Source organism: Staurois parvus, unplaced genomic scaffold (genome assembly GCF_062004578.1).
Source record: "Staurois parvus isolate SC_StPar_1 unplaced genomic scaffold, SC_StPar_1.0 ptg000051l, whole genome shotgun sequence".
Lineage (NCBI taxonomy): Eukaryota > Metazoa > Chordata > Amphibia > Anura > Ranidae > Staurois > Staurois parvus.
In genome coordinates, this window is record NW_028317847.1 from 2,616,707 (window position 1) to 2,641,900 (window position 25,194).

At 42.8% G+C, this 25,194-nt stretch overlaps 1 protein-coding gene across 1 annotated transcript in view; it reads right to left on the bottom strand.

Annotated features, from left to right (window-relative positions):
• Positions 1-25,194, bottom strand: part of NMT2 (N-myristoyltransferase 2) — a 98,439-nt gene that overhangs the window by 46,576 nt on the left and 26,669 nt on the right. Inside the window, exon 2 of the mRNA XM_089666308.1 lies at positions 8,358-8,493. Coding sequence (XP_089522434.1) covers positions 8,358-8,493 — 136 coding nt within the window. The remainder of the gene's footprint in view (positions 1-8,357; positions 8,494-25,194) is intronic.

The following is a 25,194-nucleotide window of genomic DNA, read 5'->3' on the forward strand; positions in this document are numbered from 1 at the left end:
CTGATGCGCACTGATAGGCAGCACTGACTGGCACTGAGGTGGCACTGATAGGTGGCACTGATTGGCATTGATAGGTGACACTGAAAGGCAGCTCAGATGGGCACTGATGTGCACTGATATGTGGCACTGGTGTGCACTGATATGTGGCACTTGCACGAGGCACTGATGAGCACTGACATAAGGCACTGATGGACACTGACAGGTGGAACTGCTGGGGCTACACTGATCATCAGGGCACACTGATCATCAGTGTACATGTCCCCTCCGCGGAAAGCCGATTACCGACTCTCCTCTCCTCTGTCAGCGTGACAGCTCGAGAGGAGAGAAATGCCGATAACTGGCATTTCCGTGTTTACATGTGATCAGCTGTGATTGGACACAGCTGATCACATGACAGAGCCCACATCTTCAGCTCTTTCTGTGATCGGTGATCCGCTGTGTCCGAGGGACACAGCGCACCGCCGATCACCGCGCTGCCTGAGCCGCACATGCGCAGTGAGAATGGGAGGACGTCATATGACGTCCTCCCAGAACGAGAGAACCACCTTGCGCCCGTCATATTACTATATGGCGGGTGGGAGGTGGTTAAACGTATTGAAAGTATTTTGTTACATCTTGTGAGCTGATAACGACCTGCGCTCTCTGCCTGTGCTGACATTTATCAATTACTCTCTTCTCTGATTACTACAATACCATGTCCCTCTACATTATGGACAACAAGAGGGGCAGGGTGTTCCGTAGTGCCTTATCTTGTTTCTGTTGTCCTGATACAGAAGGGTAAGTTTTGTCATCTAAGGACTGGAAGTGTGTTACTGGCAGAATCACCAGGTGGAAAAAAAGAGCTTGAAAGAAGAAAACTAATGCAACCAACATTCCGGATGACTGGTAAGCTGTTATTAAGTTACTTATTTTGAATAACACCTCCTTGACTCCTGTCAAAGGTCCTCTGAAAAGCAAGAGGACTGCTCTTCAGAGGGCACAGCATTCCACCACAAGAGTTAAAGAGACCTAAGGAAGCATCCATTCTAGCCAAGATATACAATGGCTACATCAGATTATTCTTCTGAGTGTTGAAGAATGCTTTGTGGACACACAGCAGGGTTGGCACTTCTGTGCACCAGGGGTGAACATGTTCTTTTGTGATAGGTTCCCTTTGAAGGACCCATACACGCTTCCCACTAGCCTTTCCTTCATTGAACAGTATGAAGGCTGGAGTCAGCTTGAAAACCACCTTGTCACTTCACCCTCTCCATTCACGAAACCCGAGGGACTCCAGCATGTCATTGGAAAGGCCTTGCCAAGTTGACATTTTTACACTATGGCCCCATATACACGGGACACTTCTGAACGATGGAAACTGACTGCTGGAAAATGTAGGTTAAATAAACGTCTGTTTAGCTGCGTTTGCATACCGCGTTTATGCGCGTTTGCGTTTAGAAGCGTTTTTTAAGATAACCTCAGAAGACCTTCCAAAATGCCCAGAAAGCACTGAAAAACAGTAAAAAATTAACTATTTCAGACATTTTGAGAGAAATAGAGCAGAAGTAGAGAGAGCAGTATGTGTTGAGATTAGCTGTCTTTTTTTTGGATGTGTTCCGGTTCATTTCTGTGCAGATATTATTGCAGCAGTGTCTAACATATTTTTTTAATGCAAAACCTCAAATTATGGTGTTCCAGGTCCATTTGAGTACCGGGAAAATACTTTGCATGCATTTTTCAAGATAAAAAAAGGCTCTGGACAGCATCTGGAAATGGAAGAGTTAAAAAAAAATTTCAACAGCAAAAGCCTATAAACGCGGTTAGCCGCGTTTACAAGCATTTTGCGTTTGAAACGCTGATAAAATCTACTCCTGAACGCAAGTTTTCTGCGTTCAAAGAAACAACTGTCAACTCAACTGCCTATAAATGAAGATGTGTACATGGACATAGGAAAACATTAGGGAGAGTTCAGGGGCAGCTGAAAAAAACGCTGAACAGCTCCTAAATGTGAGTTTATCAGCTGCAGTGTACATGAGCCCTATTTCTGTGTCTGTATCTAGAGTACCTTACAAAGTATGCCTCCTCTCACAGTACGTGTCCATTCACCTCACCAACCAATCAGAGGCTTCTTTTCATTTACTAATCGAAATGCTTTGCAAATACAGCCTTTTGAGAAAAAAAAAAAAAAATAGTAAAAGTTTATGTAAACCCGATGGAACAAGTTTAGACATATGCATAGGAAGCAAAACCCTCACATTTACTGTCTATAGCAGGCTCTCTCAACCAGGGGCGGACTGACCATTTGGAAACTCGGGAACTGCCCGAGGGCCCAGGGTCAGTAGGGTGCCCTATGAGATGCCCCTTGTATCTTTTTCATAGGCTTTTTTGAGTTTGGGCAAGGACACAGGGGCCCCATGATCCCCTATTGCCCGGGGGCCCCATGAGTTGTCAGTCCGCCCCTGCTCTCAACCAAGGTTCACAGGGTTCCATTGCAATCAACCCGTCAATCTTAGGAAGCTGTTTGGTAGATCGCATCTCCTCTGACAACACATGCACAGCTAGGCAGGGGAGCGTCCACGATACTATTTGCCGTGGTGACGCCTAAAATGCTCATTCCATAGCAAGGTGTGCGAAGGTGCCATTAACTGCTTGCCGACCACCTCACTTACAAGTATGGCGGCAAAGCGGCTTCTCTCCGCTGGATCACGTATCGGATATGTGATCCAACTCTTCTGGGTAGGGGGCCGCGCACGCCCCCCACCCCGGCTGTGCTGTGATTAGTTACAGCACAAGTCGATTAGTGGATCCTGGCCAATGATTGATGGCCGGGACCCACCGATCGACAAAGCAGATGACAGGACAGAGCTCTATAATTGTAAACAGCACAGAGCTCTGTCCTGACAGCGGGGATGTGCCATTTTTTGTTTCCCTCAGCACACAGTAAACACACCAAGCACTGTTAGGCACACAGTTAACCCTTTGATTGCCCTTAGATGTTATCCCTTCCCAGCCAGTGTTATTATTATTATTATACAGGACTTATAAAGCGCCAACAGTTTGCTCAGCGCTTTACAATATAATGGGAGACAATACAGCAACAATACAGTTCAATACAAGAGGGAAAGGAGGGCCCTGATCCTTGGAGCTTACAATCTAGGATAGTACATTGAACGTGTATATTATTAGCACTAATCACTGTATTAGTGTCACTGGTAATGTCAGATAGTCAGTTCCCACAAAGTGTCAGATTGCCCGCCGTACTATCATAGTCCTGCTATAAGTCGCTGATTACCTCCATTAGTAGTTAAAAAAAAAAAAAAAATTCCAGTATATATCCCATAGTTTGTAGACACTATAACTTTCATCCAAACAAATTAATATACACTTACCAATAATATGTAGCAGAATACATTTTGGACAACCTTTATGAAGAATTTTTTTTTTTTAATGAATATGTTTTATTGCAGAAAATAAAAAAATATTGTTTTTTTCCAACATTTTTGGTCTTTTTTTGTCTATACAATAAAAAATAAAAATACCAGTGATCAAATACCACCAAAAGAAAGCAATATTTGTGTGAAAAAAAATAATCTAAATGTAATTTGGGTACAGTGTTGCATGACTGCACAATTGTCAGTTAAAGTAGCACAGCGCCAAATAGCAAAAAAAAAAAAAAAGCTTTTCATGAAGGGGGTAAAACCTTCCGGAGGGCAAGTAGTTAAGAATAAATGGCACTTCTGCACACCTAAAATGCTAACATGTTTTTGGGCGCTAGGTGAACGCACACGATATCTCGCATGTTACCATGGTGCACAGATGTGAATGGGAACTAAGATATGGTGATAGGAGAATCTTGTAGTCTTCTGAAATACAGATGTAAATTTGAAAGTGTTTTATGCATGGAACAGACTTCACCTAAGACGTCATTCAATTTACTGCCCAGCCGGACACTAATGAACAGGGTCCCGTCTATGTATCGTACATAGAGCTGTCTGAGAGGAATACAGGCACATGTTCTCTTTACAAGCACAATGTTTACTTCACTTGTCCCTAGTGACCCCGTGTAAAGCAGCTGCGAGCAACAGCTGAAAATAAATAATTCACATCAAATGTACACAACACTTTTCTGGCTTTCACTGGAGAAAACACGTTCTGCATCACGGAGCGACTGCTCAGAAAAAGATCAGGAACCTTTCCATGTGATTCTCGCATCTCGGCAGCTTAGAAGAGAAGAGTGTTTGTAGAATCTATGTGTACAGTATATGTATTTATGTAGATATCCTATGTAATGTCACCAGAAAGGATGTCGAGGGCAACCAAAAGGAAGTACCAAGTCTTCCACTAAACACTGAGAAACAAACCATTGTCTACTTTATCGATAAGTCAGAAAACTTTAAAAACATCGTCTACTACAAAGAAAAGAATAAAAGTGTATTTCTGGGCAAAATTTAAAAAAAAAGAAAAAATAGGTACATCTCTGCATGACAAGCACATTTCCTCATATTTTATCTTGTTAAAAAGCAGCAAGTACAAAAAAAATACCTAGCGATCTTCCAAAAATCCAGTGAGCCCCTAACTTTCTGCAGTGAGCTGACAACACTGTCATTGCTGGAGTAAAATTCTAAGCAGTGTTTTTGGCCATGCCCAGTTCTCTCCTGCTGGACCATCTCCTCATTTCCATGAGACATAGGGAGGTGCTCTGTAGTCCAACAGGACAGAACACTGCCTGCAAGGGGCAGCATATTAACAAATGGATGCTCAAGATAAGTAAACTATACATACTGTGGAACAGAGCTTGCCATTGTGACAATAAAGGCTCGTTCACACCAGCAGACCACATTATGCCACAGCCACTGGTGTGCAATATGAAGGGAAGAGGGTGATGCGCCGATTACTACACAATGCACCATTTACAGTTTTTCTTTCATTTATGTAACAACATCACATTCCCTCGGAAGAAGTCATTGGACGAAACGCGTTCGGGTGTGGCCTTCCTGTGACATCACTACTCATGCTGATGCACGTGTCCGGATCACGTGATCGCACTACTACCATCTTGAATGAGGGCTGGCTGGTGAGACACAGGATGCAGAGACTGGAGCTCTGATATAACAAAACGCCTTGTTTTTATTTGCTCATTGTGAGTGTGATTTTAAGGGGGGTTTGTTTGGCAATAAATTTTGTTGGATGATACTGCACTATGGCGAGTATTTCCTTTACCCACATGTGCTAATCTGGATATGAGAGGATCTTCTCTGGAGTTTGTTTGGTGATATGCTGGATACACAGTAGTATGCTGAGTAATTACCAACACATGAGGATCGTCCTTTGAAGTCTGTTTGGTGAATGCTGGATATATACTGACATGCTGGTTAATTACTAGCACATGGTGAGTGTGCATTTTGATGGGGTGTTTTTGAGCACTGAATACCACATTGCATATGAAGGAGGATCTCATTACTTCATTTACTGAGGATCATGTTTATATGGACTTTTCTGAATGGTCTATATTGAGATTCTCTATTTATTGATTTGTTTTTTTTGCACTATTAATATGCACTTATTTGGTGGTGGTTGTATTTAGTTGTGTGATTTGGTTTGCACTATTATTTGTGATTTCTATATATTTCACATTTTTATTATTATTTTGAGTTTTTTAATAATAGCAGCATCCAGTGAGTGTATTTCCTCTCTTTATTAAATTGGCGCAATGATGTTGGTATAATAGAAGTGTTGTATTTATTGGAACATTTCTTTGGTAACTAACTTTTTAGTGAACATCACAAGTGCACTTACACTCGTCTTTCCATGGGGTGAATGGGCCATCCAATCAGGTCCAGTGGTCCTGATCAGAGCTGCAGTGTGAAAGGGGCCTAACTAACACACTGCCACTAACTGACACCAATGCTGGCATAAACACTCACTAAACTAGATTACACATTGATTTAGTTAAATCTTTTTTTTTTTTTTTTTGCACAGACATCTCCCCCAGTGAGGAGGAAAAAAATATAATGTATCTGTATGCTTCACACAGGAGAAACAACACAGGGATGGGTAATAAAGTGAATGATCACTGTGATAGCCAATCACAGCAATCATGTGACTGAGAGCCAGTTCTGCAGATTACTGATTGTTAGTAGGAGACCCAGAGCTGTCATCGGCGGCTCAGTCTCAGTGCTGGGAGTGCGCAATTGAGTGTGTTTCCAGCTCAAACTCAGGAACACATATGGTGCCCAAGTACAGTGGGTATAGAAAAGAATCACCCCCCACCCTTTAAAATACACACGCTGTTGCTTTGCAGCCTGAAATGAAGACAGACACAGTTTCTGTTTTATCCAGCTGTATTTACTCGACCTATAACATCTAAGTGAAAGATATAACACCAACATGTCAGAAAAGAATTTACACAAAAAATTCAAAAACAGAATCAGTGAGTTTGAAAAAGGATCAACCCCCCCAAACTCAATCAAGTGTAGCTAATCATCTTCTCAATGGCACACAAAGCAATATGACTTTCAATTGTGATCATTTTAATTAGCTCAGCATGAAAAGAGCTTTCCTGGAGCATTTCAGTCTCTGATAGTGCAACTGAAGCAAACAATCAACTATGGGTGGCAAGGCACTGTTAAAAGATCTCCGGGATAAAGTTGTGGACAGGCACAGGTCTGGAGATAGATACAAAAACATTTCAAAGGCTTTATTAATAACTAGAAGCACAGTGAATTCTATTATTGAGAAGTGGAAGGTATCTGATACAACACAGACCCTCCCTGGCTCAGGACGTCGCTCCAAACTGGATGAGAGAGCCAAGAGAAAACTGGTCAGAGAGGCTACCAAGTGACCTACAGCAATTCTGAAGCAGATGCTGGAATTTACAACAAAGAGTGGTCATTGTGTGCACGTGACAATATCACAAATTCTCCACAAATGTGGCTTGTATGGGAAGGTTGCAAGAAAAAGCCGCTCCTGAAGAAAGGCCACATGCAGTCACCACTGAGCTTTACCAAAACGCACCTTGAAGATTCTGAGGCCACATGGAAAAAGGTGTTATGGTCAGATGAGACTAAAATTGAATTTTTTTGCCTCAACACTAAATAATATGTCTGACGGAAATCCAGTACAGCTCACCATTCAAATAACACCATTCCTACAGTAAAGCATGGAGGTGGTAATATCCTGTTATGGGGGGGGGGGGCGGTCTTTGCAGCAAGGACTTGAGTACTTGTCAGGATAGAAGGAAAAATGGATGGGGTTAAATACGGTCAAATTTTTGAGAAAAATCTGTTGCCCTCTGCCAAAAAGTGGTCTGTGGGAAGAATATTTAACTTCCAACATGACAATGACCCAAAGCACACAGCAAACATGATCATACAGTGGTTGAAGGAGAAAAAGGTGAATGTCCTTGCATGGCCTAGTCAGAGCCCAGACTTAAACCCCATTGAAAATCTGTGGAATGACTTGAAGACTTCAGTCCACAAACAGTCACCATCAAATTTAAATGAACCTGAGCAGTTCTGCAAAGAAGAGCGGGCAAATAATGCAAAGTCTAGATGTGCAAAGTTAGTAGAGACATATCCTAACAGACTAAAGGCTGGAATTAAAGCAAAAGGGGGTTCAACAAAATACTGACACAAGGCGGTGATCCTTTTTTCAACTCAGTGATTTTTTTTTTAGAATTTTTTGAAATTTTTACTTCTGACATGTTGGTGTTTTAACTTTCACTTGGATGTTATAAGTTGCATGGAGTATATACAGGGGGGCGATTCTTTTCTATACCTACTGTATAAAGTTCACTTCCTGGATGCTTCATAGGTGTTACTTGGTCATAAAAGGGTTAACACAAAACTATTTATGGCAATAAAGAGGTGCTATTTTAATAATCAAATTTAGTAATGCTGATTGCCGTCCTACCAAGTGTGAATTTTAATGATACATCACATATTCAAGTGGACATATCGGGGGAGATTTACTAAAACTGGAGATCTCAGAATCTGGTGCAGCTGTGCATGGCAGCCAATCAGCTATCAGCTTGTTCAATTAAGCTTTGGCAAAAAAAACCTGGAAGCTGATTGGTTTCTATGCAGACATGCACCAGTTGTTGCACTCTCCAGGTTTAGTAAATAAACCCCATTGCATCGATCTCTGTTCATCTCTCTACCTTATCTAATCTATCATCTAATCGATCTGTCTGTCTACCTACCCAATCGATCCATCCACCTACCATATCTATCCACCAAATCTATGTATTTTTCTACTGTATCTATCTATATAAATAGATCCGTAAAAAACACACACTGTACATTCTAACACTTTTGGACCTTAACAACTGATATGATGTGTTATTTCCTATTAAAGATCAAAACTTAGACATGACTGACTTTTGCAGGCTGCTGTGTTCTGATTTCTTGAGAATCAGATGCGGAGTCTGACTTGGCCCCCCCAGAATTCGGCTTTTCCTTTTTCCTCTTCTGTTTCTTCTTTTTCTTCTTAGCTCCAAGATCCCCCGCTGGGCTCCTGTAAAGGGAAAACAAAGATCAGAAAACAACTCCGATATAAACGAAGAAATAAGGCAGGGAAAGTAAAGGGCTGTGTGCTTATCAAAACGCAAAGAGCTCCCTCTTTTACGGTTAAACTGCAAGCAATGCCAAAGAATGAGTAATTAAAGAACAGGAAGCGGTTTGAACAGAGACCAAAACCTTGTAATGAACCTAAATCTTTTACACCACCAAAAATCTAAAGAGTGAAGAAACAATGCCATAGTCCTTCAACTCCGGGCTCCTTCCAGCTGCCCCCTCCTCAGCACAGCCATGGCACAACACAAGGCGTGGGACCGTGGTTCAAGCAGAGTCATTAACTGATTTAAACCCTGGGACACCACCCACTGGTCCACCATGGCTTCGCTCAGGAGCCTAGAGTTGCTGAAAGAATTAAACTGACAGAAAAAGCATCACCGTTGTATGAGGCAAATAATAATCTGCAAACAACAAAAAAGGGTTAGTTCACCTTTACCAAAAACATTCTTATGCAGGTAAGAAGCACCTGTAGAAAAACAAACCGTGCATCTTTAACCAAAGTTAATAATGTCCTTGCTGTAGGTGTAGGCTTTTAAGTGCCTCCAGAAGCCTGGCAGAAAAAGCTCCCAGAGATGACATTATCCTGTCCTGCCATGTTACCAAGACACTCACAGCTGATTCAACTGCCCTTGCATGCGCGCGCACGTCACTGTCACTGAGCTTAGTGATGCTGCAGCAGAGGAGATAGTGGACCACACGTATGTGGGGGGTTTGAAACCTTGCTCCTGTGATGTTGGGGGTGAGCAGTAATGACTGGGAGTGTCTTAGCTACATCCTAGCAACAAGACAGGACATGATGATACCATATGTGTTTTTTGACCAGGGAAGTACTTAAAGCGGTGTTCAAGTCACAATGCAAACAAACTAAAAGTCAGCAGCCACCAAAACTGTAGCCACTAAAAACAGCCACTCACCTGTCCCTTGATCCCACACAGTCCTCACTGCAGCCCGTTTCACCGGCCGTCTGGTATTCCTGGCACCGGCATCCGACTGACAGCTGTTGGCTTCACAGCCAGGTGCCCACTGCGCATGCGTGAGTAGCGCTGCTCTTTCTGAATGGTCTTTTGGGACCTGTCACATGTCCCAGAAGACTATGGAGAGGGATGGGGGGGTGGCGGTGAGGGGGTATACACAACTTCCATTTCCAATCACCTAGGTGATCGCAATGGAACAGGAAGCGGGTACCTGTCAATTTCAGGCACCCGCTCCCCAATGGTGCCAATCTTTAATGGGGAGCGGGGACCAGTCTTTAAAGTGGAACTTCCCCTTATGGGTGGAGCTCCGCTTTAACAAGAGCATTATCCAACTAATGTACGTTTGATGCATTTCCATTAACTTACAGTGGCAAGTGCCTTTTTGGTGTGCTTTTGAAAAACTGCAAAGATGCAGCATGCAGGACTTCTCAAAGCTACAGAGGTTTTAATAGGGAAGAGTTTTCATGCACTTTTGGCACCCTTGAAAATTATGGCAAAAGGACCTGAGTCAAAGCTAGAGGCACCCCTTTCCTGTATAGCCAGTTTTTTGATGAAGGTAAACTAACCCTAGACTTGAAATGTTTTCATATTTCAGGCAGTTCCATTCTCCAATCCAGGAGGATGGAGTGACATACAGCGCATTGCTGGGGACAAAATCGTCCGACACTGCAGTAAGTGTCTGATGGAAGCTGCCGTTCTGGAACAGAGCAAAGGAAGGAGACACAGGCGAGATTAATGTTAGTGGTTTTTTTTCAATTTTTCAATTGCAGGGACCCAAAATTTTTAATTTTCCTATGAGACTTACATGGTTGCTATAACTAGTGCATGCTAGTTCTCATCATTCACTTATACAGGGTTTAAAGGACATGGTCACATTTGTAGAAAAAAAAAAATTAAACTCCTTCTACCTAGCCATCTAACCCAGGCTAAGCTACCCCTACGCACCAAGGTGCCGATTACCATTCCAACAGCAACAGCCCCACTCATTGTTTGCAGCCACTGTGCAGAAGTCTTGTCTCACACTGCCCATGTCTGCATGGTAATTCACCATAGATAGGCCATACCCATACCAGTGGAATAAGACCCCATTCATGCTTAGGTAAAACAGAGCAGAAGTCAGCCACAAACAGAGATAAGTGGCCACATGGGTGTGAGAGGATCAGCATAGAATAGGTTATTGACTAGAGTGTTTTTATTGTATCCTGAGCCATTAAACCTCAGACATTAAATATTAAGAAAGCATATCCCTCTATAGCAGGGGTGGGCAAACTTTTTGACTTGAGGGCCGCAATGGGTTCATATATTGGACCCGGGGGCTGGACCAAGAGTAGATGAATGATGTGTATGTGTCATCCATAGTAAGTATAGTAATATTCCCCCATAGTAAGCATAGTAATTAATCCCCCATATAGTAATTCATCCCCCATAGTAATTCATCCCCCATATAGTAATTCATCCCCCATAGTAATTCATCCCCCATATAGTAATTCATCCCCCATAGGAATTCATCCCCCATATAGTAATTCATCCCCCATAGGAATTCATCCCCCATATAGTAATTCATCCCCCATAGTAATTCATCCCCCCTATAGTAATTCATTCCCCATATTAAGTCCCCAAGTCCCCCCTGTGTCAATTTACTTACCTTTGCTCCGCGCGTTCCTCTTGCCGTGTTCCCGCGCCGTTCCGGTCTTCAGGGCGGACTGTGAGAGGAGCCTAGCTCCCCTCACGTTCATCACGCTGCCCCGCCTACACACATCCTGACAGCCATCCTGACAGTATCACGCTCCGCGGGCCGGATTAAAAGGTCCGCCGGGCCGTATACGGCCCGCGGGCCGTAGTTTGCCCATTGCTGCTCTATAGTATGTACTTGTCTCAGTCCAGAGCAACAAGTGCCATTTCTGTCCACTGCTTTGTTCCTCTGCTAACAGCATGAATCAATTGTCAAGTTTTCCTGACACCAAGAGAAAAATGGTGACAGGGGAGGGACCTCCAGCAAACTGACAGTCTCAGCTCTGTCCTATGAGCTGTGTGGAGGGGGAGTGTCTCTTCAGAACTCATCTCACTGCAGTGCATAATTTCAGCTCTCCATCCCCTTTATTCTGAAAGCTCAGACAAGCTTTACAAATTCTGCAATTTGAATGGATGTACAGAAGAGAAGACCGCAGATAAACAGGTACAACTTATGTAGGAGGATTTGTTTAATCTTTGTGTATCACCTGAGGCCAGGCACTTTACAGGGTGTATGTAAGGATTTAGCAACCACTTTAAATAAGTTAAATGAGTTAAAATTCCTTGCATGGAACCCAAATACAGATGTTTCTATTATTTTCAACAGGGAAAAATACTGAATGCCCAAAAAACATGATACATACAGATGTAAAATGAACTCCTGTACATTTCTGCATTAGATCTCCGGTGTTCCTGAAAAACACACACCATGTGCAAAGAACAAAAAAGAGGAATTGCTGATCACTGAAAGACCCGAGTCAAATGGCTGATCTGCCAGTGACTCCAATTACCAGCAATTTCATTGTATATGGGATAATGTAACCCCCGCTGTAAACGAGGAGAAGATTCGATTTCACAGCAGAGTTCAGGGACCATATAAATGTCGGAGGCTGCAGGCTGCTACAGATAGAAAGGTCACAGATCTCCAAATTCAATGCAAATATATCCTTAATAACTGAATGCAGGGTCATCACAGTGCCTGGGCTCGCTCTTCCACGAACATGGATGGGTCACTTTGAGTGTTGCACCTTCGTTAGTTACTTCAGGCTCATCTCAGAAGAAGACAGTAAGACTACTAGCCTGTCTGATCACCATTTCCTTCTAAATCAGAGATCCCCAAACTGCAACCCGGGGGCTGGATGTGGCCCTTTGCTTGCCTTTATCCTGACCTTTGGGCCCTATTCAATCCAATGACACTAATAATGGAGCATAATTCCTGTTGCTGACACCATCAATAGAACATAATTCCTCCCACTGACACCCATGATGGGGCACAATTCCTCTCACTGACAGCCATGATGGGGCACAATTCCTCTCACTGACACCCATGATGGGGCACAATTCCTCTCACTGACACCCATGATGGGGCACAATTCCTCTCACTGACACCCATGATGGGGCACAATTCCTCTCACTGACACCCATGATGGGGCACAATTCCTCTCACTGACACCCATGATGGGGCACAATTCCTCTCACTGACAACCATGATGGGGCACTATTCCTCTTCATGATACCAACAATGGGGCATAATACCTCCTACTGACACCAACAATGGGGCATAATACCTCCTACTGACACCAACAATGGGGCATAATACCTCCTACTGACACCAACAATGGGGCATAATACCTCCTACTGACACCAACAATGGGGCACTATTTATCCCACTGACACCAACAATGAGGTACTATTCCTCCCACTGACACCAACAATGAGGCACTATTCCTCCCACTGACACCAACAATGGGGCACTATTCCAGGGGTTAAAATTTCAAGTCCAGACCTACTAGCCGGTCACAAAACTTACTCTCCACCAGTTGCCCCACCCAACCATGCCCAGGTCCGCCCCCCAACCCCACCACCAGCCCGCCCCAAGCCCCACCCCCAGCCAGCACCCTTAAAGCTTATGAAATTAAATTTTTCTTTAGAATAAATAGTCCAAAATATAAAACTGTACACAGTAATGTATATCCCCCTCCCCTGTACTCCATTACAGTGATATGACAGTATACAGTACTTACTCCTAGTCCCTCCCGAGTCCCCCACGGCGGTGGAGAGGGTGTCTCCTCTCAGCGGAGAAGAGCGGACCTCTCCTGCACCTGTCCCCTTGGCGATGGTGCCGCAGAAGCCGGAAACCGGAAGTTGTAAACCGGAACTCGGCTTCACAATGAGGTTTGGATCGCAGGTGCAGTCGCTCCATGCTTCATCTGTGCTCAAAGCTCGCCACAAAGGAATTTCTCCTCGCATTTGGCGAGCAGCTTTTTCAAGCCCTGCACTATTCCTCCCACTGACACCAACAATGGGGCTTAATTCTTTCCACTAACAATGATGGGGCACTATTGCTTCCACTGACACCAATGACGGGGTAATATTCCTTCCACTGACCCAAATGATGTGGGACTTATCCTCCCACTGACACCAACAATGGGGCACTATTCTTCCCACTCACACCAATTATGGGGCACTGTTCCTCTGAATGACACCAAAGATAAAACATGGTTTAACCCCACTGGACGTTGGAACATTTTACACTCCCACTGGCCACAGTCCAGCACCTCTAAAGTCTGAAGGACAGTAAGGACCGACCCTTTGTTTAGAAATTTGGAGACCCCTGTTGTAGATGGTGTCAGGGTCCCACAGATCATCACCCATTCCATGTACACTGGACCATGGTCATCTCCTTTCTATGGGTGCTATAAAGCAATCCTGCCTTCTGCGCATACATGGCAAGCCAACAGTTTGCATTAACCGACACCAATTCCATGCACTATACAATACTGTTCTTTTGCTCCCCCACTTCTTCATTCGTTGGCAGAAAAAGAAATAAAAAAAAAAAAAACAGTACTTCTGAATATAGAGAAGCATCTGACTCTGCCATGTGACAGCACTGGGCCAATCAGCGCTGTCACTGAGGGGCCACAGTAGAATGCAAAATCAATAAGTGACTGTTGCCATCCAGCAAACGCTACATCTGTGCTCAAGTCAGGATGGGTCCTTAGTTCATCCCAATCTCTTGTGATGTACTGCAACCAGAATACACAGACCACCTTACCTGTCTGATGGACAAGTCTACTTCCTAAAGCCTATGCCTTGTACCTCTCTGCTTGATAGATCACCACTTTCAAACCAGGTAGGAGAATAGTGGCTGCGATGCTACTAAATTTTGTAATGACAATTTTACAATATATAGTGCTGAGCAAACTGTTGGCGCTATATAAATCCTGTATAATATTAATGATGGGAGAAGGTAAGCAGCCTGCAGGGGTGTTTGTAGATCTCTGATCACTATCACCGGTTCTCAAGATCACCTGATTTGTGTCACAAGGGAGTGAGGTAGACTGATTCACTACTACACTAGGTCTGAATGAAAACCCAAAACCCTGTCAGTGTTCCCTTTGGGCCTCTCAAGGCTTTGCTTGCAAATAAAGCAATCCTAAAAACTCCTTGGTGTCTTAAAAAAAAAAAACAACAAAAAAAAAACAAAATCTGCCTAGAACAAAATTGAACACTGCAATAAACAATAAACTGATATAGCACAGTCCATTTAAAAACATGCAACTTAGCTAGTTTCCAGCAGCAGAATTCCTGTTTTGGGGGGGGGGGGAGCACAGTCAGAGCATTTACAGCAGTCTACTGTTAACACTCATCGGAACTACATGTCCCATGATTCATTGCACCAGTGCAGAAGTGTGCCCATTCATTGAAATAAAAAAAAAAAAATCCCCCGGCGTGGCAGCTGCCTTGTGAGCCGTTGTCAATCACTTCTCTTTGTAGGAGGAGCACAGTCTTCAGTCTGGTTGCCTCTTGGGATACCTGAACATATTGAAGTAGGCAGCCTCTTCACATCGGGCTGCAAAGAGACACCTGACAATAGGGAAAAAGGGGGCAGGGATAATTGGACCGGTCAGAGGAGGAAAATGAAAGCAGCATTTAATGCAAGTGTGGACTTTACTGAAGAAAACTAAAAAATAGAGTTTAATATCACTTTAAAGTGTAACAAAGGGCAAACCTTTCATTTTAGTTTTGGACAGAGCATGGATGGATTAGAACATCTATTTGGTTTTTAATGCGGTCTGTGCCCCCGTTAGGGAGATTCTCTCTTCCTATTTGTCCTGTTTACCATTATCGATAAAGTGGAAGCAAGCCTTTTTTTTTTACTTGTATATACAGGTAAGCCTGTAGAGTAGGTACGCTAAATATCTCCTGAACTTGTACTGTTTACAAGATATTCACACTGCGTGCAGCAGGTGACGTCACCAACGCATACGCTTTGAAGGGATAAATAAAGATAAGGCAAGTGAGCGCAAAACACAAAATATCGGCAGCTAGCAAATAAGGCAATCCTCAGCACCTCAGATCAAAATACAAATAATTGGAATATGCAGCGCCATAAAACAAATGATAAAATGTTAAACACGAAATCTCAGCATGATCGCTGGGACATAATATCAACACCTTGAGTAAAAAAAAGTCTGGTATGAAATAAATAAACCCAGTAAGAAAAGTTCCCGTGGATTTAAACATATGTGGGATGTACACAAACAGCAGGAACTTCAGATGTTCACTCGATCTAAAATCCTGAAGAATCTAGTACAATAATGCGCTTACTACAAGAACATACAAACTGAGCGTTGTATGCATGTCATCAGGTATACCATCAGCAGCTGGAAAAGGCCTGGACAGCAATGAGAACAGTAACCGGTCATCCACGTTAGACACTCGAGGGCCTCAGCAAACACTCAGGGGTCACATCTGGTTCACAGGTGGGTCCAACGACGTCCAGCCTCCTGGTGGTACTTCTCCTGAGATGGTCCACCTTACACGGCTCGCAAATAACGAGCCAAAGGCAAAAGGTACTAATGGTGAAGCATGTCTTTATTCTGATATATCAAATAAAATTGGTATACAACTCACATTTAGAGTTTCAGGTGATCTCCAAGGCATATACAAAGATCCCTGGTGGTCACTGGTCACTGGTTAGTGGCGTCTGCTGGGTGGATCCCAGCTGATGGTATACCTGATGACATGCATACAACGCTCAGTTTGTATGTTCTTGTGGTAAGCGCATTATTGTACTAGATTCTTCAGGATTTTAGATCGAGTGAACATCTGAAGTTCCTGCTGTTTGTGTACATCCCACATATGTTTAAATCCACGGGAACTTTTCTTACTGGATTTATTTCATACCAGACTTTTTTTTACTCAAGGTGTTGATATTATGTCCCAGCGATTATGCTTTGAAGGGATGACATACCTGTGCCATCCCTTCAAAGCTCTGTGCTGCAGCCGAAACTCCCACACGCATGCACGGAAGTGGCGTCATCGCGGCTTGGCGAGTCAGACAGCTGGAGCACAGGAACCCGGAAGGAAGACTGGGTGAACATGGAAGCCCTATCAGTGGTGACAGCGAGCTGCTGTAGTGTTTTGTTTTAAGGTAAGCATTTCATAATGTGCTAGTATGGGTAGCATATTAGCACATTATGCCATTGTCCTGCAGGTTTTTGGGGTTTTTTTCTTAAAAAGACCACTTTAAAGTGTTACTAAACCCAGGACTCTGCATTCACTATATCTGGTCTCCCTGGACCCTGCATTCACTATATCTGGTCTCCCCGGACCCTGCATTCACTATATCTGGTCTCCCCGGACCCTGCATTCACTATATCTGGTCTCCCCGGACCCCGCATTCACTATATCTGGTCTCCCAGGACTCTGCATTCACTATATCTGGTCTCCCAAGACCCTGCATTCACTATATCTGGTCTCCCTGCACCCTGCATTCACTATATCTGGTCTCCCAGGACCCCGCATTCACTATATCTTGTCTCCCCGGACCCCGCATTCACTATATCTGGTCTCCCAGGACCCCGCATTCACTATATCTGGTCTCCCAGGACCCCGTATTCACTATATCTGGTCTCGCCGGGCCCCGCATTCACTATATCTGGTCTCCCCGGGCCCTGCATTCACTATATCTGGTCTCCCCGGACCCTGCATTCACTATATCTGGTCTCCCCGGACCCTGCATTCACTATATCTGGTCTCCCAAGGTACACAGAACATGGAAATGCAATTATTGTAGTAAATATAAACTGCTAAATACCTTTTCTTATCTGCAGTTAGAACAGTCTTGTGACTTCTATCAGTGTCCAGCAGAGCACTGGTTAAAGCATTTTTTTTTTTTGTATTGGGGGGGAATGGGGACAAAGAGTATGTGTATGAGGTCATGAGAATTGATGGCAGTTTTGCAAAGTATTTTTATAAAAGAAAATCTAATAAAAGATATAATATAAAAAAATAAATAAATAAAGCTTGTAGGAGTTTTCTTTCTGCTCTAGGAGGATGCAGAACTCCTGACCTCTGTCTGGACAGTGCTGATTGGCCCTGTGCTAATCACATGCACTCTCCCAAGAAAGAAAAAAAAACCCTCTCTAACAATACACACCAAACCGAGCATGTGCAGAATGGCTAAGGTTCAGTCTATCTTATCAGCGTGGACATTTAAACAAAAGGAGGAGCAGAGAAGTCAGGATCAAATGGCCTTTTTACACAATGAAGGATTAACCCCTTAGGTTCCACAGTGAGTATAACAAGCATTCTTTATTGCATATACAGACTGATTTTACTGTTGTGGGTTTAGTAACACTTTAAATGTGAAAGTAAAAGAAAATGCCGAATTTTGGTGTTGTGCCAGAAAAGCAATAAATGGGAAATCTTCCAATGGGGACACTAGTTCTGGGGGCCTGTGGGGCTCCAATGGATTTCCTTAACCACTTGCCCTCCAGAGGTTTTACCCTCCTTCATGACCAGGCCATTTTTTGTGATATTGCACTGCGTTACTGTAACTGACAATTGCACGGTCATGCAGTGCTGCATCCAAATGAAATTTATGTCCTTTTTTCCCACAAATAGAGCTTTCTTTTGGTGGTATTTGATCACCTGTGTGTTTTTATTTTTTGCGTTAGAAACAAAAAAAGACCAACAATTTTGAAAAAAAAACCAAAAACTATTTTTGACTTTTTGATGCAAAACATATCCAGTAAAAATTTAAAAAAAAAAACAAATTTTGTCTTAAACTTGGGGCAAAATGTATTCTGCTACATGTCTTTGCTTAAAAAAATACAAAACATGTAAATTAATTGGTTTACGTGAAAGTTATAGCGTCTACAAATGGCGGTGTGCATATACTGGAATTGTTTTTAAATGTATATACTAGTAATGGTGGCGATCAGCGACTTATAGCAGGACTGCGGCGGGCATTCTGACACTGGGGAGAACTGCCACTGACATCCCAATGACACTAATACAGTGATCAGTGCTAATAAAAAGCACTGGCACTGTACTGACACTGGGCAGGAAGGGGTTAACATCTGGAGCAATCAAAGGGTTAACTGTGTGCTGTATGCTATTTTACTGTGTGTGTTTTACTAGGGAAACATGCTTCTGTGTATTTGTTGTGCAGAGAAATACACAGCAGCATGTTACTGCTGGCAGGAGAGAGACTCGTGTTGTTTACACACTGGTCTCTCCCATGTTAATGATACTCGGTGATCACCGGGTGTCGGCAGGGAATATTTGTCCGGGACCCGGTGATTGACATCTGTAGCCGCCAATGGCAACATAGGTAGGGGGGCGCGCACGCCCCCTACCCGGAAATGCAAAATCACGTGATTTTGCACAGCCCTGCAGAAGTACTTCTGCTATAGGGCAGTGGGGAAGCAGTTAAAATATACGTAAAGGCATTTTTTCTTTTAGTTTTGGATAGAGTGGAGAGGAATTAGAACACCTATCAGGTATTTACTGCCATCTGTACTGCAGCAGGTTTGCAGCACTCTCCGCTTCTGTCTTACCCTCCGCTTTGTGGGTCGCCCTCACCATTTTCACATACATTGCAGAAATATTTGATCTGTATTGAATATGATGATGTCTGAGAAAAGAAAAGAGGCTATTGGGGACAGGTTGCACAGCATGATAAAAGCCAGTCAAAAGGATAAATATTAAAGTATAACTAAAAGCAAATGGTTTTTCTTTCGTTTTGGATAGAGTGGAGAGAGATTAGCACACCTATTAGGTTTTTATTGCTGTCTGTGCTCCCATTAGAGAGATTCATCCATCTCTGTTTGTCCCGTTTACCATTATCACTGAATGTGGAAGTGAAAGAAACCCCAAATTCTGGGTTTTCCCCAGAAAAGTAACTGAGGGGAATATTTCCAGTAAGCACATTAGTTCTGGAGACTTGGGGGTCCGCAAGGAATTCCTTTTGTCTGCGGGAACATCAGTAACATTCCTCTGTCCGTTCCAAAGGCATGGGAATTTATATACAGCTCTTGGCATATTTATTCATCTCCAATTGTCAATCCTCCTTGAACTTTCAGAACAGTGACCAACATAGGATGGGCTGAGGATGGGTGCTGCCGGCTGAACTATGAACCTTGCTCCAGCTCCCTGTGGGTCTGGTCACCCAGGCGGAGGAGTGGGTCCCTCAAGGCAAATCTTTGACTTACTAGACAGTGTTAATGGTCTTTATACTTCGGTGATAACTGCATTCCTCCAGGTTCCCCTGATGAAGACTTGTTTATAGTCGAAATGCGTTGGAAAGCTATACTGGGGATGTCATGTTGCGCTGTAATCTCCAATGTTGTTCCTTTTATTGTACATGTGCCATGTAAATACTACATACTGTTTGAATAGGTGATACATTATAATGGTATAATGAACAAGCTGTACATAATATCTTAGGCTCATACAAAGACAAGAGTCTTTTGATTTTAATAAACAAATATTTTATATGGAATCACAATAAAACCTGGGTTTATCGATATTTTGGATAGTTATTTTTTTCTTGCTGCTGCATTAACGTCCCAGAGGAGATTTCCTTGTTGCCTTCTAGCACTCTTTTAGGGATGAAGCAGCGTTACATTCACAACTATAGTGTCCACTTTTCTCTTCAACATTTCCCAATAATTTGTAGGATTTTCTAACTTCTCTTTAGGCTATGGGACAGCAAGTGAAGGCAAATCTCCCCAATAGCACACTAATAGCATTAAATAAACTGACAGGGGTCATAACCCTCCCTTATTCTATCCCAAAAAAAAAAAAGTTTTACCTAAAGTTCTACTTTAATTTGTAGGGTTTCCTCTCACCTGTTTCGCTATGGGACAGGAAGTAGGGGGAAATCTCCCCAATGGAACACAGATGGCAAAAAAAACAGAAAGAGGCTATAACCTTCCCTTACTCTATCCAAAATTTATAGCGTTTTGCCTGTAGTTCTATGTCAAGACCAGAGCGTTCCTTTAACTTATCCATAGCAGAGAAAGGGAATCAAAAAAGACCAGACAGCCTGCGATAAATCAACATTTAAATCATACATTTGTACAGTTTGCAAGTCAGCTGGAGACCAACACAACTATCACTAACAAATCAAAATCAAAACTTTGCAGAGTTCTTCATAAAACGTCAGCTCTGAATGAGTGAGAATTTATTACCAGGACTCCAGAAACAGTACAGGTACTGCTGTGTTACCCAAATAAATATAAAGAAAATAAAGAGTATGTCAGTGATATTCCCAAGGGGTAGCTGGCATCCACCTCTGCTAATGAACCAATAGAACTGTACATACGCAAGACACACCCTGCGACACCAAACTACCTTAAAAAGAAAATTAATGATGTCCAAACAGGAAAACTTGATGAAGCACAATATTGATATATGCAGAAAGATACAGAAAATCAAAAAAAAAAAGCTCCCAATAAGTGATAAAATATATCATGAACCGTTGTATTATTTTTTTTTAAATATACAAGTTTTTGTAAACAACTTTATCAATACTTCCACTTTTAAAGCTCAACTCCAACTGTTAATTTTGAATTGCTCAGCATTTCTTCTCTATCTTCAGTGCTACTCTCCACTCTGATCCACTGTGGATCCTCTTCTAAGCTGAATGATGCCTAGTGCTATTCAACCCATTTCCTGTAAACCCAGGGTGTCAAGGACACTCCCACAGGTACCTGTCATAAAACCACACTGGCCTCACAAGACAATTCTGCAGAGTGTGACATCATGTATTTACATGGTGCCGCTCTCTGCAGCAATTAGTATCTACTCACCACCGAAGAGGTCAAAGTGGACCAGTGACTCAATTCAACCATATCAAAGATCTGTGTAAAAAGGGAAAGTAACAGAAGATCCATGCAAAAGAAAAAACGAGCAAATGTTTCCACTCCTGCGCTGGACGATGGACTCCACAGTAACTGTAGCCACACATAGTATGCCTATAGAATGCACACCCTTCTGCCCTCAATGGACCAGGGAAATCCAAATGAAAAATCAATGGCATATCATAAGAAGTACAGCATGGTCCAATCTCCCTAGATGGTGTCTTTAAGGGGACTATTAGACCACCAAATTACTGACGCATTTCAAGGCTTTGCCTCTTCCTCAGACAGTCACAAAGCCTCAGAGGGTCAGCTAGAAGAGCCACTTAGCTGAGGGGACCAGAAAACTAACTTCCCCCAGAAGTGCTGGTTTCTGGAGAAGACATCTGAGGACAATTACTCTTGACTGCTGCAGTGTTTGGTGGTGTAGGTAGTGGGAAGGGTAAATGTGTAGAATCTTCTTTTGCAGGGTATTCTTTATGGCCACTTTAAAATTCCTAACAGGGTCACTTTATCAATTTCAGAGTTCAACTGCAATGAAACAACCAACTAGACCAAGGCAACCTACTGTCAACAATGTCAACCCTTTCACAAGACATATCATGGTGGGGTGCGTTGGTCTGTTTATTTTTTTTGAACAAATTCTAGCTAGTGATGGAAAGTTCCTGGAAATTTCTGGGGGAATGGCCAGCATTCAAGCTGTACCCCCCTGTGAAGCTCCCCTTCCTCTGCACCGATTCAGTGACGTTACAGGACTTCCTTCTTGTTGGTCAACAATGGTCAGTTGTTATTGCTGGATATCGCCACACGTGTTTAAAATGCAAGGTTCATGCTATCAAGAAGTACCTAGAAAGTGAACCAAGGCTGGTGTGATAATGTGCCCACAGGGAAGAGTTTCCATGATGGCACAGAAAGTGGGTTGGATCATCCTGCGCTTCATTTCACCCGGGAGAGGGCAATGCTGGATCGGAAAGTGGCCCGTCTGTGGGGAACAGAGCAGGTGTTGAGTAATGCAGAGGGATATCTATATATATATATATATATATATATATATATATATATATATATATATATATATATATATATATATATGTATATTTATTTATTTTTTATTTTGCAATGTTGGGCTACATATTTATTATTTTCCTGAAAAAGTAGAGTAGGTCTTCAAAAATGCATTTACCATGCATTCATATTGCCCTCCACCTTGCCTGTATAGAGGAAAAGAAGCTGATAAAACAAGCCAGAATAGGTCACACTCTACCTTTAAAAAAAATACAAAAGCAGCATAAATTTTTGGCTAAAGAAAGAAAAAAGGTTGCTGCATACATTCCAATTCAAACAATGGACCACTTGATGATGATTTCCAACCACACGTCAGCAGTAAAACACATTCGCCCGTGAGTACAGGAGATAGGTAAGCGAATGCCTATGAGATATCCCAATACAAGTGACAGCAGGGTGTATGTCATTTCTTATATTCTTGTATATACTGCATGAATGATGGAGATTTTATGTACTGCCAACAGGCTCAATACATTCCAGCTACACATCAAATAATGCATGTGACAATTGCTACAAGCCTGGGTACATTTATCATGTATTTTTCAAACCACAGAGGAGGAAAGAGCAAAATCTCAGCCTGAAGCATGTGTTAGGAAGGTGAATGGGAAGCTCTGTCCACCCCAGTAGAACACAAAAGATCACCAGGCCAGCTCCGGGGCTAATGGTGGAATTCAGAGCATCACAATGAAGCCTGTGGGTGAGAAGGCAGCGAGAGAGGCTGACAGTAAGAGAAACGCTCGGTGTATTCTGCAGCCCACACATGAGTGCTCAGCACTGAGGCCACAACAGTGGATGACGCATCTTACAACTGCAGTGAGGACCCCTCCACCCCCACCTTCTACATGTAACAGAAGCACAGGGGAGGATGTGATGTATGTGTTTTTTTTTTTTTTTTAACATCTCACCTAACCATTGCCCCATAGGGAAGAATAACCAATATAGAGTAACACAGAGAAAAATAGGAATACTGTATACTTAAAAGCCAACTCCACCTTTTAGACCTTGAGTCATGCTAAGCTCATATTTAGGGTATAACATGAAACATGTTCAGTATGCATGGGGTCCCATCCCCGCTTACAGGACTGCAGTGTTCTTCTCCCTGACGGCTTCTATAATATTTGAAATCAGCATTGCTGTGCGTGAATGAAAGAACTACAAGTCCCATCAGCCACCGTGGTTCTCAACAGAGCACAAGATGGCACTGCACTTGTAATCTATTATTTCCTCCAACTTCAAAAAGGACTGCAGGCTTTCCTTTAAGAAGGACAAAAACTATTTATACCTAAACAGTCCTCTTAAAGCTGAACTCAGGGTATGAAAAACCTTTACCCTTGTACTAGGTCCCCCTACTCACTGCAAGCATTAACTGCTACTTATACCTAGGGGGATGATGAATAAGGTGATATACAGTCAGGTCCATAAATATTGGGACATCGACACAATTCTAACTTTTTTGGCTCTATACACCACCACAATGCATTTGAAATGAAATGAACAAGATTTGCTTTAACTGCAGACTGTCAGCTTTAATTTGAGGGTATTTACATCCAAATCAGGTGAACGGTGTAGGAATTACAACAGTTTGCATATGTGCCTCCCACTTGTTAAGGGATCAAAAGTAATGGGACAGAATAATTATCATAAGTCAAACTTTCACTTTTTAATACTTGGTTGCAAATCCTTTGCAGTCAATTACAGCCTGAAGTCTGGAACGCATAGACATCACCAGACGCTGGGTTTCATCCCTGGTGATGCTCTGCCAGCCCGCTACTGCAACTGTCTTCAGTTCCTGCTTGTTCTTGGGGCATTTTCCCTTCAGTTTTGTCTTCAGCATGTGAAATGCATGCTCAATCGGATTCAGGTCAGGTGATTGACTTGGCCATTGCATAACATTCCACTTCTTTCCCTTAAAAAACTCTTTGGTTGCTTTTGCAGTATGCTTTGGGTCATTGTCCATCTGCACTGTGAAGCGTCCAATGAGTTCTGAAGCATTTGGCTGAATATGAGCAGATAATATTGCCCGAAACACTTCAGAATTCATCCGGCTGCTTTTGTCAGCAGTCACATCATCAATAAATACAAGAGAAGCAGTTCCATTGGTAGCCATACATGCCCACGCCATGACACTACCACCACCATGCTTCACTGATGAGGTGGTATGCTTAGGATCATGAGCAGTTCCTTTCCTTCTCCATACTCTTCTCTTCCCATCACTCTGGTACAAGTTGATCTTGGTCTCATCTGTCCATAGGATGTTGTTCCAGAACTGTGAAGGTTTTTTAGATGTCGTTTGGCAAACTCTAATCTGGCCTTCCTGTTTTTGAGGCTCACCAGTGGTTTACATCTTGTGGTGAACCCTCTGTATTCACTCTGGTGAGGTCTTCTCTTGATTGTTGACTTTGACACACATACACCTACCTCCTGGAGAGTGTTCTTGATCTGGCCAACTGTTGTGAAGTGTGTTTTCTTCACCAGGAAAAGAATTCTTCGGTCATCCACCACAGTTGTTTTCCGTGGTCTTCCGAGTCTTTTGGTGTTGCTGAGCTCACCGGTGCGTTCCTTCTTTTTAAGAATGTTCCAAACAGTTGTTTTTGCCACGCCTAATGTTTTTGCTATCTCTCTGATGGGTTTGTTTTGTTTTTTCAGCCTAATGATGGCTTGCTTCACTGATAGTGACAGCTCTTTGGATCTCAGATTGAGAGTTGACAGGAACACATT